At 40.4% G+C, this 17,599-nt stretch overlaps 1 protein-coding gene across 3 annotated transcripts in view; it reads right to left on the bottom strand.

Annotated features, from left to right (window-relative positions):
* GNG2 (G protein subunit gamma 2) overlaps positions 1 to 17,599 on the bottom strand; it is a 130,223-nt gene that overhangs the window by 67,175 nt on the left and 45,449 nt on the right. The window contains exon 3 of one of the 3 annotated variants that reach the window (XM_057544513.1): positions 6,647 to 6,720. The exons of the other annotated variants lie outside the window; for them this stretch is intronic. Coding sequence (XP_057400496.1) covers positions 6,647 to 6,695 — 49 coding nt within the window. The 5' untranslated portion in view covers positions 6,696 to 6,720. The remainder of the gene's footprint in view (positions 1 to 6,646; positions 6,721 to 17,599) is intronic. 3 annotated transcript variants of the gene reach the window in all.

Genomic DNA, 17,599 nt, shown 5'->3' with positions numbered 1-17,599 from the left:
TATGTGTACCTTTCAAAGAACTAATTCAGAGCAATGCTACTTTTTTTAAATTAGCATTTTGTCACAAAACATTTTAGAAAAACATCATTTTTTTTTGTTCAGGAGAAATTATTTTAAGGGCCTAACATTCATAGAAGAAGTTTTGTTTTTTTTTTTTTTTTTCAATAGAAGGTCACTTTAATCTGACTGGGGGAAAGGTGTTGGCAAGGATTGGGGTTTGCTTGAAGGGTGGTGTGAGCCCCGCTGCATACTGACAAGTCTACTACAGAAGAAAACAGGCAGCTGTTAGTATATCATATTTACCCATTTCACCCTAATTTTCCATTTATCCCAAGTTTAATTTGTTTTCCTGCTGCTTCTCTAAATCCTCCCATATCCTGAGAGCAGCTTAGGTGTCTTTTATGAATTAATTTATAAAATTATACTTTGCTCTTTTCGTTTTATTTGAGGCAGTAACAGTTTACAAGGAACAAAACACATTACATTAGAAATCAGTCATAATTATTACACTCAAACACTTCCTTTTCTCTCATTAATGGAACAAAGCACATTAAGATAAAACATAAATTTCTCAACCAAAATTTGCCATTCTTATCCATAAGCTAGTTAATGGCCTTGATAGGGCTCTTTTCCTGTAAGGATGATGCCCTTATTCTAAGAAAAGAACAAAGATGAAAGGAAGCATGGGGAACAGATAATTGAACTGATTAATATACTCAATTTCTAAACATGGCCAAAGTTTCTGAATAGCAGAGGCACAACTGTGAGTACTTTGGGTTACATAGTTTCCTGACAAGGTAAAAGCAAAGCAAACTCACAAGTAGAAAGAAATGCCCCTGAAGTTAAACCCAAGGGGGAAATCATGAAGTGACAGGCTCTTTGGCCCTTCTTGATGGCAGAGGGCAAGGCAGTAAGCCACAACAGGAAGCCATGTGTATCTCTTCTCCATTTCCCCTGTCTTATTGAAAGAGCTGCCAATCATATTATCTTCAGGTTTCTTCCAAGACTATGAATATGTGAGTGACTCAGGTCAATATTAAAGACCAATTCAAACCTGTATTACACTTTAAAAAAAAAACCAAAACACATTGTTCAAATAAAGTCTGATCAAGCTAACTAGCCCATGGGAATCTGTCCAACAAGTTTCATCTGCCAAGAGTAACATCTCTCTCTGTTACTGGACCCACCAGATCATGGCTGCAAAGGAGCTCCCTTAAACTCCTTCAGTTAGGTATTTCACTTACAAATGAATGAATGAATGAGTGATAAGCACCCGAAGTACATTACGCACATGGTCTCTTTAAAGCTTTAACTAGATAAAAACTGAGGTCATCTCATTACTCTCAGATAGTGTTACATGGGGCTTAGCACCCAAGATGATTTACCAAACTTCCTGTCAAAACAGTTTCCATTTATTCTAATTTCTTCTTCACTCTGCACCCTTAGCAGGAAGGATTCTTCAAGAAGATTCAGGGAGAAAGGATTAAGCAGGAGTTATGGTCACTGTGGTCAGTGTTTCTTTGGGTCTACCAAAGCTGCCCAAGATGGCAGTCCTCTTCCATTTTACCTTGGTCTGATATCCATTTCTTGTTGCCCAGTGACCCCTATGCAATGATGCTGTCATGTCTGGCAGCCTGTAGCTGGCATAAAAGTGGAGACAGACACAAAGAAGAGCAAAAATGGAACCACTACAGCCTCAAGAAACAGAAGATGATCACAACTTAAGCACCTTCTGCAAAAGTATATAAAAAAGCAAACAAGCAAGCAAACAAAAAACCTTGAACTTTATACTCGATACAGTGACTCCCAGTATTAAGCACATATTTGGAAATTCCTACCTAAACATGGTTCAAATAGACCTACTAAATATGGCAAATTGGGTAAAAATTTGAAATTAGGCCAGAAGGAATTTTGTGAGTCCTTTATAAAATTCATTCATGCAAATTAAAAAAAAATCATTTGGTTATTTGTAGACATAATATGGGCCTACGGATGAAAATATGCTTGTCAAGAAACTAAATGAATTATTGGCATTGGTCTTTATTGAGGAAACCACTGGGGAGATTCTGATCTGAAAATAATCTTGGGAAAGAGAAATGTCTGAGCAATTAAGTCAAACAGTGGTCAATGCACATAACATTCTCGACCAGACTAACTGCCATCTAGAGAAGTTACCAGGCCAAGATGTTTTTGCTCAAGAGTTTTAAAGAAAGTAAGGTTGAAATTGTGGAGGTACTGGCCAAAGCACTGTTAAGAATCAGTAAATGTGAAAAACTCCTCAAAATTGGGCAAATTATTAAGGTGGTCAAGACTCATAATATTAAAAGTATGAAGAAAGCCATCCAATGTTTATTTATTAACTCTTGTTAAGATATAGGGCAGACTCTCTGGAAATTTCTCACTTTAATTTCTAAATAAAAGAAATACATCCCATTCAATGTGGTAGTTAATAGTGATAAGTATAGAAAACAAGTTACATAGAGATACTACCTATATGACATTTATTTTTCGTATAATACTGACTTTTTCCTGATTATAAAATGTGTCACTTGGAAAATATCTGGAAAATTCAGAGAGGTAATATGAAAAATATAAAAAGCATCTGTAATCCCACCATGTAGAGATAAATTTTTAATGAGGTTCTTTTCATTATTTTTCATATATATGAAATGAAACACATCAAGGAAAAAATATTTCATATATACGTGCAACATTTTTGTTGATGTTGCTGGATCAGTTTCAAGGGAAAATATGGAGGACCTTGATCTTAACATTAGAGTTAAAAATATAACTTAAGGGCTTCCCTGATGGCGCGGTGGTTGAGAGTCTGCCTGTCAATGCAGGGGACACGGGTTCGAGCCCTGGTCTGGGAAGATCCCACATGCCGCGGAGCAGATGGGCCTGTGAGCCACAATTACTGAGCCTGCGCATCTGGAGCCTGTGCTCCGCAACGGGAGAGGCCGCGATAGTGAGAGGCCCGCGCACCGCGGTGAGGAGTGGCCCCCGCTTGCTGCAACTGGAGAAAAAGCCCTCGCACAGAAACGAAGACCCAACACAGCCATAAATAAATAAATAAATTAAATTAAATTAAAAATTAAAAGTTAAAAAATATATATATAACTTAAAGGTTGTAAACTTCACTCCCACAGTAACTTAGATTTCTGAAGCAGTATTAACAACCATGGGATTTATTTCTTTATCTGGAGCACTGCTTTTCCTTCTGTTGCCCCTGCGACACACAACCTCTCCAGGTCTCTGCTGGTCCTGTAGATGATGACATGGGAGAAAAGACCACCAACCCTTCCATTGTACAGACCCCACCAATAGCAACTGTGTTTTTTAACTCTTCCCCATAAACCTTATTTTTTTAAATATGTTTAGTTTTCCCCAACTTATTGTTTTTAAATTGAAGTATAGTTGCTTTACAATTTTGTGTTAGTTTCAGGTATACAGCAGAGTGATTCAGTTATATCTCTTTTTTCCCAGATTCTTTTCCCTTATAGATTATTAAAAAATATTGAGTATAGTTCCCTTTGCTATACAGCAGGTTCTTGTTCGTTATCTGTTTTATATAGGGTAGTGTGCATACCGTATGTTAATCCCAAACTCCTATTTATCCCTCCCCGCCTTTCCCCTTTGGTAACCATAAGTTTGTTTTCTATGTCTGTGAGTCTATTTCTGTTTTGTGTGTAAGTTCATTTGTATCATTTTTTTTTAAGATTCCACATATAAGCAATAGCATATGATATCCCCAACTTATTTTTAAAAATTGGAAACATACAGAAAAGTTGAAAGAATAAAACCATATACCATCCACCTGGATTTAACAACTGTCACTTCTGCTCTCTCTGTGTCCCCACCCACTGTTCAAAACTAGACAGCAGACATCAGTAAGCTCCATGTCTGAACATTTCAGCAGTAGCTTCCCTTTGAAAGCCAAACTATAAGATTACAGGTTAAGCTAACTCCCAGCAGAGTTAATGAACTTCAGCAGTTTTACCTAAATATTTATTTTAGCCTTTCCTAGGCAATCTCCCACCTCAAGGAAATGAAACAAAACCAAGCCAGGCAACAGAGATACGGATTGCAGCATAATATCTGGAGTAAGGATTTTAGAAAGGCCTGCTCACATGATGTTCCCCTGTGTGGTGACTTTGGTCTTATATTAGAATTATTGACATATTGGAAGAAAGAATCTAGGCTGGTAACCCTGCAGGGAATAACTCTTCTCTAGAACGTCAGATTTGGTCAATCATACAGTTCTGTTCTGAGAATTTCACCCCTGGGGAACTTCCTCTGGTCTGAAGAAGCCCATCAGTAATGAAAGTGGACAGGACTCAACCCACAAGAGGGGCTCTGCCCTGGCCATGGTTGCAGGTACCCCTGGACAGACCCTTGGCAGCCTTCACTAACCTGGGCAGCTGTAGCAACAGCAGGAAGTGACAGTCTCTCCCTCACCTAAGCGGGCTCAGGAGGTTTCAGTAAGGGTGTAACACTCTCAGGTCACACTCTGTATTTAGTCTGACTCACTAGAATTAAGGGATTGGGGGGTAGAGGGTGAAAAGGGCAAGAGGTGAGGGCGTGGAGCGCAGAGAGGCTCACAGTCCTGCCCAAGGTACAGGGAATTCAGCACTCTCACCTTCCTCTCCTGGCCATTTCTACCATATTTCCCCCATCCGTTCTTCCCTCTCTCCCAATACTAATGAAAGCTAACATTTATACATGGCTGAGACGCAGTGTAGGAAAGCGGTTAAGAGCTTGGACCCTGAACAGTGGTGCCAGGATCTGAGCTCAGATGGTGGATCTCCCAGGCCACTTTCTTAGCCTTTCAGCTCTGTGGCTTCCCAGGTCACAGGACACAGGGACACCAAGGTAATGCTCAGGGACTATTCCATTCTCCAGGGCTGGGGAGCATTCCCTTCCCTGCCCCATAACAGAATCTGCTCATTCACTGTCCCCATCCCAAACACACACACATGCACAGTTTTTATAAAGCCTGACATTAAAAGCATGACACCATGAAAGCAGCACACCAAGCCATAGGATGCTTTTTGTTTTGCACGCTTGCAAAAGCTGAAGCTGAGCAGCTTGGTAAGTAGCACCGACAGGCCCCTGGCCCAGTTCCCAAGCGCCTGACCACATTCCCTTCTCACCCCTCAACCGCACCGCCGGACCAACCCTGAAGCTAGGAGCTCTCAACCCTACATCTCTTTGTTAAATAATGACTCAGAACTGACTTCAGCGGCAGCAACGCATTTCAGAAGTTCAAAAACTAGAGGCCAAAGGGAGGGAAAGTAGGTTGTTCTGGAAGCTCTGCCAGCTAATTCCATGCAGACAGGTGACCCATATTATGTCAATTAAGTGCCGCTTTAGAGGCACGCTGCACTGGGCTTTTTAAAACATGGAATGTTCTAAGGTAACGTGGAGTTGGATTAAGGTTTGCTGAATGCACTAGGGCCTTTCCTCTGTAATTCAATTAATAGAATCAGAGATGGACTTTTGTTGGAATCCTCCCAGGCGGCTGAAAGGCAAAGTGGGGCACGGACTTTTAAGTCCATGAGGGCAGGAAGGTGGGCCCTGGCAAGGCTGTTCCACCCCTAGAGTGAGTGCCAAATGTAGAGCAGGTCCCAACCCGAGAGTGCTCTGCCCACGAAACCCAGGGGGACAAGGAGGGGAAGGACAGACGTGGCCAAGGGAGCTGCTGGGGCCTTCTTACCCAGCCGACATCTCTCCCCTCCAGCCCAGTGTCCATCACTCCCCCCTCCCCTCCCTATCTGCCCCTTTGAACATTTCCAGATATGTAGGCCCTGTATGCCCTGGCCCCGGGCCCCTTCTCCAGCCTCATCCCCCCGACTATGCCTTCTACTGGCCACACTGGCTTTTTACAGTTTCTCAGAACAGCCCAATGCCTTCCCACCTCAAAGCCTTTGCAAGCATGCTATTTGTTGCTTTGTTTTCTGCCTAGCAGAGTCTCCCCTACTGACCTCAACTCATCCTTTAGATTTCCAGTGTCCTGGCTCATTCCTAGACAGAATTACAGTTTGTAACTATATTGGGGATTATTTGCTCACCGTCCAGCTCCTCCACTAGACTGACGGCTCCATGTTGATGCCTGTTTTGGGTCACGATTATATACCCAGGGACTATGATAGCATCTGGTCCTCAGCGGGTACCCAATCGGTATTTGTTGAATGAACCCATGAATGAGTGAATGAATGGCCTCTTCAATGAATGTGAAATATTAACCTCAGCTTACACATTAGTGGCTGATATCAGTACATCACTTTTCTCAGACAGTTTGTGTGCTGTTGAAAGGATCTTGAGTCCAAGGTGTCAGGCGAAGCAACAGTGAGGTTTTCAGCAGGAATGGTGCCAGGCTGTTGGGGAGAACTGGGGAAGCTGCTTTCTACAACCCCCTTATCTTCTCATCTATTCTATTACCACCCTCACCGATGCATGGACAGACACTTGAAGACATCAGAGTTATCTCGTTAAGGGATACACATCCCCAGTGTTCATACTCAAAGCAGAGAAGCCAAACTTGGGCTCTGGATCTATGTGCAGAAGGGCTTCTGCTACCTAGGGACCAGCCACTCATGGGCTCCTTTTCACTCTCCCTGATGGTTGCCCTGATCTCACCACAGACCTTTTCTCCCCTTCTTTTTGTCAGGTTTCTCTGCCAAGTGCAACACCATATGCCTTCCTCAAAATCACAGCAAGCTGTAGCAAAGGGAAATAATGTTGACATTAGAAGGCAGGTGTTTTCAGTGCTTTTGTCACCACTGGAAAGAATGTAAGTACATTATTTTTAGCAGACAACTCAGTGATATCTAGTAAATTTTTAATGCGCATACTTTTTTTACTCAAGAATTCACTTTGAAAATTTACCCTGAAGAATTCTCAAACAGCATGCAAAGATATGTGTACAAACACGATTCTTATTTTGTCAAAAAATGGGGAAAAACTTAACTGTCCGACAGTAGAAACTGGTTAGATAATCCTGATACAGTTATCCTATTTGGTACAATCATTCAATAGAATATTATGCAGTTAGTAAAAAGAATGAATTTATATCCTGACATTGAAAGAGATCTACAATATACTATTTCGCGAAAAAAGTTTAAATAATTTTTATAGTGATATTTAAATGTATTTTTTTAAAATTAATTAATTATTTATTTACTTTTGGCTGTGTTGGGTCTTCATTTCTGTGCCAGGGCTTTCTCTAGTTGCGGCAAGTGGGGACCACTCTTCATCGTGGTGCGCAGGCCTCTCACTATCGCGGCCCCTCTTGTTGCGGAGCACAGGCTCCAGACGCGCAGGCTCAGCAATTGTGGCTCACGGGCCTAGTTGCTCCGAGGCATGTGGGATCTTCCCAGACCAGGGCTCGAACCCGTGTCCCCTGCATTGGCAGGCAGATTCCCAACCACTACGCCACCAGGGAAGCCCTAAATGTATTTTATTAACTGTGGTTTAGAGTGTTGTATAAATATATATTGTTAACTGTAGTTTTTAGAATATGTTTTTATAGTGATATATAAATATATATTATTAACTGTGGTTATAAGGAGTTTACATGAAACTTTAAACTTCTACATTGTACACTGTTATCTATTATTTACAGGCTTTATAACCATATTTTACTTAACTATGCTAAAAATCAAGTTTACATTTTAAGCCTAGATATAAAATTTGTTTTCAAAATATGATAGATCATTATTATTAACTTGATCAAGCAGTCTTCCTTAGACTTACAAAGAATGCAGCTATCCAATCATGGCTTCTAGAAAAGCTGGTCATTTGGACCTGTGGTAGCCAGCCTCCATGAGGACCTGCCTGCAATAATTCCTGCCTCCTGGTATTCACACCCTTGTGAGACCAACAGAGTGTGGCAGAAATGATGATATGTTACTTCTAAAATCAGGTTCTAAAAGACTATAGCTTAAAGTCTTGGGCTTGCTTTCTCCCAGATCCCTTGCTCCAGGGGAAACCATGTCACGAGCAGTTGTACAGAGAGGCCCCTGGGGTGAGGAACTGAGGCCTCCTGCCAACAGCCACATGAAAGATCCTGGAACCAGATGCTCCCGTCCAGTGAAGCCTCAGATGACTGCAGCCCCAGCTGACACCTTAATTGCAGCTTCCTGAGAGCACCTGAGCCACACACACACAGCTAAGCCACTCCCGGATGCATGACTCACAGAAACTGTTTGACAATAAACGTTTGTTGTTTGAAGACACTGTGTTTGGGTTAATTTGTTATGTAGTCATAGATAACTAATACAGGACCTGACCAACTATGTAATTTTTAGTGCCTGTTTCCCAATCTACACATATAGCCTTATAAATTACCATCTTTATGCCCTAAACTTAGTCTCACATTGGTTCCCACGTTGCACCAACCTCAAATTGGTAATGACTGGCAACTAAAGTCAGTATCTATGCCCTAAACTTAGTCTCACATTGGTTTCCACTTTGCACCAACCTCAAATTGGTAACGACTGGCAACTAAAGTCAGTATCGGGCATTTTGCTCTGTCCTTGGGAGGTCTCCACGATGATGAGGGGAGGGGGACTGAATCCAAGAGAGGTCACCAGAGCCTGGAACTGACTTGGTCTCAAAACTTCAAGTTAAAATCCTGTGCTTTTAAAAAGATTTCTGCCTTTTCAAACCATTACTTTATTGACTCAGGCAGTAATTCAAATGAAATGTCACAAGAGGACACTCCCAACAAAGAGAAAAGGACAAAACAGCTGAAAGAGCTGTCCATTATTTCCTTGTAAGTGAGGGTCTCTGATGAAAGAAATGAGCTCCTTTCATACGTGGGTTTAATTCTGCTCAATGTCCAGTGCAGTGAGGGAAATGAGCTTTCACTGCTATAGTCTTTTCTGCTTTTATTGTTGGTGTGTTTCCACTCAAGACCCTTATTTTCAATGGTTTTTAATCCAGTCATAAACATCTGTTTAAGTTGTTCTAGGAATGGCTTTTATTTTCTGTTTTTAAATGGTTTGCACTTGTATTGTGTATTTCTGCATAACTGAAAAAAAACATGTGTATGAACCACCACCTCAAAAATCAATGAGAGGTTGGGAAGCATCGCCAGCATGTTCAGGGGGAACCAATCTCTCCCAAGGCACCATCAATTCGCTGCCAGCTTGGGCCAAGGAGACTTGGCAGTGGACACCAGCCTGAGTACAATCCAGGAACTGTCATGCCTGTGCCTCTAGTATGGCTTAGTAACAAAGTCACGGAGTCCTGCAAGGGGTTCTCCGACAGGCTGCACGTAAAATATATTCTACACATATGTGTTCTTCCGCTTTCACAAATATACGTAGATGACAGTGTGATACATCAAATGCAAATTCATTTAAAAGCACTCTTCAATTAAGAGCTTTCTTAACGGACATTGAAAGTATACCTTCTATTATATAATATACTGAGATTTGTAAAATTTTATTTAAAAGAAGACTTTTCCGGGCTTCCCTGGTGGCGCAGTGGTTGAGAATCTGCCTGCTAATGCAGGGGACACGGGTTCGAGCCCTGGTCTGGGAAGATCCCACATGCCACGGAGCAGCTGGGCCCGTGAGCCACAATTGCTGAGCCTGCGCGTCTGGAGCCTGTGCCCCGCAACGGGAGGGGCCGCGATGGAGAAAGGCCCGCGCACCGCGATGAAGAGCGGTCCCCGCACCGCGATGAAGAGTGGCCCCCGCTTGCCGCAACTGGAGAAAGCCCTCGCACGAACCGAAGACCCAATACAGACAAAAATAAATAAATAAATAAATTAAAAAGAAAATCCTTAAAAAAAAAAAAAAAAAAAAAAGAAGACTTTTCCAATTGACATGTTGAGAATCATTGTTCTAGAAATGCTACAGGGAGATAAAAAAATTCTTTTTCTCCACTGAAATGTAACTGCATTCTGATTGTTTCACCCACTGCCTGAATGTGAAAATCTGGTACACTGACTGAAGCAAATCATGCTGCATGCATAAATTTACATTTACAGAATACACATTTTAGAAAAGAAGAAGAGCAGTTTCATTATAAAGGATGGTATATAAAATGTACCATCATAATGTCATGATTCCTACTGGGTAAAAAAATGTATGAAATCGTAAAATAAGGAAAGAGGAGGAAAGAAGAAACAGAGCAAGGCCTTTGAGGGCCAGGTGTAGGAAAGGCAGGGAGTAGAAACTTCTGCCTCATATGGAAGATTCTAGAAACTTCAGTGGACCAGTGACAGCAATAATCCCTTTGTGCGGACTGGCTTAGACGGGTGAAGGAAAATGTGTCTGTATCAGGTCTCTGTCGTGTTTGATGGCACCCCCTCTGTAGTTATGGGTGACCCATTTCCATGGCAAGTTCGGCTTCCATTCTTTCTGAGTTTGTCTATGGTTCAAAGTGAAAAAGTAATTTAAGTGAATCCAATTTCTCTAAATTTATTTTTATTTTATACTTTTAATCTAAAGGTGTGTTCAGAAAAACTCAGCTAGACCATGTTGACGAGGAATTCAGGGTGAAAATTTGATTGCAATTTTAACCCAGATAACTAATATTTTTATTTTAGAGCTACCTACCCACTATTGTTTTCAATTCTATGGTGAATACCCAGAAATGACAACCACAACTGTGTTAGTAAAAATTCAAAATAGTTAAAAATTGTTCTGCCAAGAAAACTCTTTAAAATGAAATATTATTGAATCTCAAATCTCTAGAAAACAATACCAGAGTTTCCTAAAGATGAGGCCACAGCAAAAGGTAAATAATTATTTTGGAACAACTACTTCCAGTCCCTGGATGATGGAGTGCCAGAAATCACAGAGAGCACAGCCTGCCTACCCCTGCACCCCTTCACACTCATGTAACAAGGAATTTATAGTGAAAGATAGTAAACAAGATGGCAAAAGAAAAACATATAGATGCAGATGTATTTGCTGGCAAGGTCTATCCAAACCATGGTGTTCTGTGTGTCCCCAGCTATCTGGGCAATCAGGCAGATGCAGAAACTGTTTGAAGACGTCTTCTATTATCAATGGGCACAAAGTGCCTTCTGAAGAATAACTTTTTAAGGAAATAAAGCTGATCAAAAACTTGCCAAGACACAAATATGGCCCTGAAAATCATATTTGAATCTCACAATGGATACAGAGGTAGAGCCTTTTAGAGCCTGGATTTTGGGCATCATTTGGGAACAGGCATGAGTCAAAAGGCTTGAGATTTGTTTGGTTGTTCTTTAAAATTGATTTTTTTTAATCCCCCTCTCTCTCCTAACAGTAGAGTGCAAGGGGGGTGTACACAGAGCAGGTGCAGCAGTCCGGCAGCCCAGGCACCCACATGACTCTTGCTGGAATAGAGCTGTGGACCAGACAGTAGATAGAGGTGGGAACAGAACACAGTTCTCTGAGCTCTTGAGTCTTCGTTATATCCAGCATGGGTCACCTGATTAGGAGTCAGGTCACAGCCACCCTGTCACTATCTGAGTTCTTCCCAACCATAGAATTGGTTGTAGTTGTCAGTTTCTAATCTCATGGGGACATAAAGAAAAATATTGGATACATCTTCTAAGGTTCTTGCCATCTCCTTAGGATTTATTGTGCAGCTCTATGCTACTCAAATAAAAATATTCTTGTTGATCTTAGAGGGAAAAAAAGGGAATAAGAAAAACTCTACAGGGCTTCCCTGGTGGCGCATTTGTTGAGAATCCACCTGCCAATTCAGGGGACACGGGTTCAAGCCCTGGTCTGGGAAGATCCCACATGCCATGGAGCAACTAAGCCCGTGCACCACAACTACTGAGCCTGCGCTCTAGAGCCCGTGCTCTGCAACAAGAGAAGCCACCGCAATGAGAAGCCTGCGCACCGCAACAAAGAGTAGCCCGTGCTCTCCACAACTAGAGAAAGTCCATGCGCAGCAGCGAAGACCCAACACAGCCAAAAATAAATAAATAAAATAAATAAATTCAAAAAACGAAACAAAACAAAAAAACCCGCATAAACATTGGTGGTGTTAAACTCCTTTTAAAAAAAAGAAAAGAAAAAGAAAAAAGAAAAACTCTACAAATGACTAAAAGCCATGGAGGTCTGGAAAGGTGTGTGCCCACTGCCATGGGGGAGTAAAAATTACAATAACCTAAAAACAGATGTCTTTTTCCATCTTACCCAAGATTTTGAATATCACTGATGATATCTGACCAGATGTGAACATGTAAGTCTATGCTCCCACTAGAACCACATACAGTCAATTCTTATTATTCATGGCAGTGTGTTCTCTAAGTTGCCACAAACAATAAATGAGCAAACACTGAAGCATTGCATCCAGGGGAAATATAGGGTTAGGTTCCTGGGAGCCTCTGGTCACAACTAGTGGTCAATCAATCAACACATAACCTTGTTTTATGTGTGTTTCTGTTTATTAAGATGCTTTATCTAATATATATTGTTGATTCATTAACATTGAACTCAGGGGCAACAACACGACAATTCATGACTGAAGGAAGCTTATCTAACACATGCATTTTCTCCATAAGTCACATCACAGACTTCTTCCGCTTAGGGATGCCAGACAGCACGTCAGCGCTATGCTTTGGGGAACGTTTTAAATAGTATAATCACCACCAACAAAAAAAAGGGCACAATAATGTGAAAAACTTGGCACTAAATAGACCATGAAAAGAACACTTTGTTTAAAGTATGAGAGCTGAAACAAAAAGGCAGAGTGTTGCTTTGGTTTGGCCTAAGCTGGGAACATACATACACGCTGAGCAACTCAAATTTTTCCCTCCTCTGCTTATGTCTGTGAATGACTGTGAAAGTGCCGTTGAGTTTCGATTGGGGGGTTACAAATACATTTTAGTAAGTAGGCCAATTCACAAATATGGAATTTGCAAAGAGAGGAACAACTGTATACCTCGTTCACAGAAATATTCCTGCGTACCATGAAACTGCTTTTGAACACTGTTATTACACACCATCCTTTCGAATGTATCTGTCGTGAATCTGTGGGGAGCAATATAAATTGCAAAGAGAAAACAATCTTCAGTTTTGAGAAAATTAATTTGGGGCTAAACTTTAATGTGCTAAGAACGATCTGTAGTGATTTCTACAACAATCTATAAGGGAGGTAAATGTTTCTTTAAAATTTCTTGTTCATTCGTTAGCAGAGCAGCTTAATAAAAATTACAACCCAACAGCTTTCCATCTATATGCTCTCCACTTCCCCTCAAATTTTCATTCAATAGATGTTGCTTTGTTTTTAAACACAGCTGCAAACAGAATATGCATATTAGTTAACATTTCTTCTAAACTTCTATATGTAATATTCACGTGTATCATTTCAAATGAGTGCACAATATTCCACTGAGCTGTCGGACGTTTTGATTGCTTCCAAGTTTCGCTATTTTAAACAGCTCTACAATAAACATTTTTAAAGAAAGGTTTTCATTTTTTTAAAAACATTGTTTTCTGAGGATAGCTCCCTAAAATGGGTGAAGAAAGTGAGCATCCCGGATTACTAGTAACTATAAATGAACTAAGTCCTTTCAGAAAGTGGTGACAAGCTTTCCTGTTTCCCCAGTGGTTCTTCCGTATTGGTTTTATTCCTTTAATTTGCTAAATTAATTGCTGTGAAATTGTATCTCATGATTGTTTTAGTTTGTATTTACTTAATCACTGGTGAGGATGAAGAGCTTTTTCATATACTGATTCAGTTATTCACTTAGTCAATTAACATTTATCAAGTCCCTACCAGACACAAGGCTTATGTCAGATACTATCCCTGCCCTTGGGGAACCTCCCCTCTGCCTGTCTTTACTTTTATACAAACTTCCTATTAAAATTCAGCCATCTGACTATTGGAGGCTGTGTCATCTTTTAAGCTTTGAATAAACACTTTACTTATTTAAATTCAGACAATAAATCTTTACCTATTATAATGCCAATATCCTCTCAATTAATTTTTTCCTTAGTTTTGATGGTTGAGTTGAATAATTTTAATTTTTAAATAGCCAGAAATGAGTCATATTCAAAATATTTAACAACTGGCAAGATAAAATATTAATACATAACGTAATAACTCAAAAATATTTAACCAAAACATATTTAACATTCCTTTTAGTTGCTGAATTAACTATATCCTAAAATATTCATAAATGATATGCTATAGAGAAAATGATTCACCAAAATATTCTAGAAATTTCCAAATCAATTGTTGATTTTTACAAATTGTTGTGGTGATCTTAAGTTGATGTAGCTGCCACCTAGATAAGTGATACCGCTTTTCAAACCATAGAAGAACCACATCAATGACTTCACCATCATATTGACAGTCATGCAACCTCTGGTATCTTTGTTGCAGCTGAACATACTGCAGGCCCATCACAACAGGCATAGACCAGGATGCCAATGCCTCCCAGAGGGCCTGTGCCAGCTCTGCCACCCCTGCAACTCTAGGCAGCCCTGGCCCAGAGGGAGGACAGCGTGCACACCTCCACTATTGCCTTCCAGACCACTCAGTGGCTTCTGGAACCACCAGCCTCTAGCTGGCACTCCTCCCAGGTCCATTACCACCTCCATGGCCACTGGTGGGTGACATCATTAGATACCTTATAATCTCAATCAAGAGATAATTTCTCTTTACTGATATGAAAACATTATAGTAGTTTAACACTCAGTGCAGCTCTACCACAATGTACCAGCTGATGGTTAGCCCTGGCTACCCCATAAGAAATGTTTTACATGAAATTATTATTCAGAAATATAATTCCTGCAGATCTGACACCTGCTTAAATAACAGATCCTAAACGCTCCCAAATACTCTAGACGGTCAACTTGGCAGGATGTAGGAACACATTGGAATCATCCTTAAATGCTCCACATTTGAACTCTGCATGCACTGGCTGACTATCTAACCCAAAGGAACGAAACCCAAAGTCAGCTGACAAGAGCATTTAAATGCCAGGAGGTACATTTACACCATCACTTTTATTCAACTGTGAATACTGAGTTCCTCTTTCTGGCATTCAGACAACCAATAGGTCCAAATCTCTTTAAGGCCAAGTCCCTCTGGCTGGGAAGAACTTAGAACGGTGAAAGTTAAGTGACTGAGAAGTTTCTCTCTGTTCTCCCTTAGACGATCTCCACCCTCTTCCAGAGAACCTGGAAAGAAGGAAACAGGATTGCTCTCTGAGACTAAAACTATTAAGTCTGTTAAGAAAAATCTTCTAAAACTCAGAAATAAGGCAGAATGATTACTGTGTACCCTTCAATGTCACACAAGAGCAGTGTCTAACAAGCTCATTCAGCTTCATCTGACACTGCAGGAGAAGGACAGTTTTTTGACTCACTATTGATTAGAGCCTGACTCTGTAAAGCTAGACGTTCACGTGTAGAAGCTTGATAAATTACAAATGATTTTTTTCTGGTAGACATGCAAATTAGTTGATTGAAAAAATAACCCCAAAGGTTATTTCTTTATTGCCCTATAGGACATTAACCAGTTTCATATATAACTTGGTAACATTATTTCAGCATTCTTTCTCTCATTGACTATATATACTTCTTTAATCAATTTTTTCATTTGCTATTTCCTTTAATGAGTTAATGAAATCTTTGACATGTGATCACTATGTATTTGGATGAGACTCATGTTTTTAACTTTTTCAAGATTGACTTTGACAATCATAACTTAATGGGTTGCAATGGAGATTTGCAAAGACATCATCAAAGAGACAGAATTACGTACTTCCAGACAGATCTGACTAGACTGATGGCAGTGACTCGACTGAATTAATTTCATCACCTGTCAGTTAGGAAGGGGAAATGAGTGGACCAGCAATGGAAGCTTCGTAAGTAAATGTCCACCCATCTAAGCACTGCCCAAGGGAATGTGGGCCACTTGGCAGGTACATCCCTATGTCTTCAGTAGGTAACCAGCCTGATGCCACTAACATACAAAGCATATATCGAGCTCCCTTCTTTCCATTTTCATGCTCACTGAGTAACCTATTATAGGATGGTTTCTCAGGCAGGGAAATGACTCACTGGTCAGGCCAGAATGAGTAACCCAGCCAGACTGTAGTTTCATTTTTCACTGTAAATTAATAAATTGTCATTGGCATGTGGTTTTAGATTCCAGTTCTTTGTGGAACCTGACAGCGTGTATCTGTGTTGTGACTTCAATCAACTCTGGTTCGTCAACTAGATCGAGTTTCTAGGCCTGCAAGCTGTGGCCTACCCCAGACCACGTGATCCCACCAAGGGAAATGCCAGTTGGTCAGAACTCTGGTGACAGTGCTTCTCAAACTATCTGTGGTTCTGGAGACGTTTTTCGTTCATTTGTTTGTGTTTGATTTCCAGTCCCTGCGGACCAATACTTTTATAAAATGTAATAAAAATACATTACCAGGAAGATGCAATTTTTAAAAAGCCATAGAAAATGAAGGCCCAATTTTTTTTTAATCACTAGATCCAATAAAATCCAAATTACTCTTCAATATAAAAGTTCCTTTTAAAAGTAGAAAAGTTTCTCAATTTATGTACTTATCTCAGGTCCCGGGATTTTACTTCATTTGGGAATTTGTTAGAAATGCAAATTCTTGGGCCTCATCCCAGATCTGCTGAAGCAAAAACTCTGGGGTGGTGCCCAGCCATCTGTGTTTTAACAAAACCTGAGGTGACTGTAATGCCTGCTCATTTTTTACGAGACTCACTCACCTAGAATGAATACACATCCGAAATCACAAGCCTAAATGGCAAAGCGGCCAGGCAGGGACAAAAATGAAATTTTGACAAGATGAGGATTATAAGGAAATGTAGAGTCTCTGGCAAACTGTAGCCCCGATGTCCCACATAGAAGCATTCAAATCCAGACACACACAGATGCATACATACACACACACACACACACACACACACAGATGCATACACACACACACACACACACACACACACACACACACACACACACACACACACACACACACACACACACACACCCGCCCTGGTCAAACGAAACTTCTACTGGTAAGTGTCAGACCCTTGTCTATTACCTTTTCTAGTAATAGAAAAGATTATAGTAATCTCAGCCTTGATAAAATGATGAGTTGCTTTTTCCCAATAACTGTTTACACTCAGAGTATTCGATAGTAAATCCTACATATACGAAGCCTTGTTCCTGAGGTCTTTTCTGTCTCAATAATCTACGTTTCCATTTTTAATTCTGTATCACACCATTTTGAATTGTGAGACATTATAATATGTTTTAAATCATCCTTGACTATTTTTCTTTGATAGTTTGAAAATTAATTCTCACCCATTAGTTTTAAAATAATTGTGTTATAGTCCATAAAGTGTCCTGTCAACATTTCAACTGCAAGTGTTAACTTGGTTAACTATTAGTTAAGTATTAGTTCACTTGGTGATGGGTTAGGAAAAAACAGGCTTTGGGTTCCCATTCCAGCTCTGCTGCTCAGTAACTCTGAGGCTTTAGGCAAGATACTGAGCCTTAGCCTATGAAATGCAAAACAGCAATGCCTCCCTCAAAGTCTGCTATAAGAAATTAATAAAACAACATATGCAAATCACCTGCCAATTTGCAGATGCTCCAGAAT

Source organism: Balaenoptera acutorostrata, chromosome 3 (genome assembly GCF_949987535.1).
Source record: "Balaenoptera acutorostrata chromosome 3, mBalAcu1.1, whole genome shotgun sequence".
NCBI classification, from domain to species: domain Eukaryota; kingdom Metazoa; phylum Chordata; class Mammalia; order Artiodactyla; family Balaenopteridae; genus Balaenoptera; species Balaenoptera acutorostrata.
Note: the sequence above shows the minus strand (reverse complement) of the source record. Positions and strands in the feature narration are given on the sequence as shown.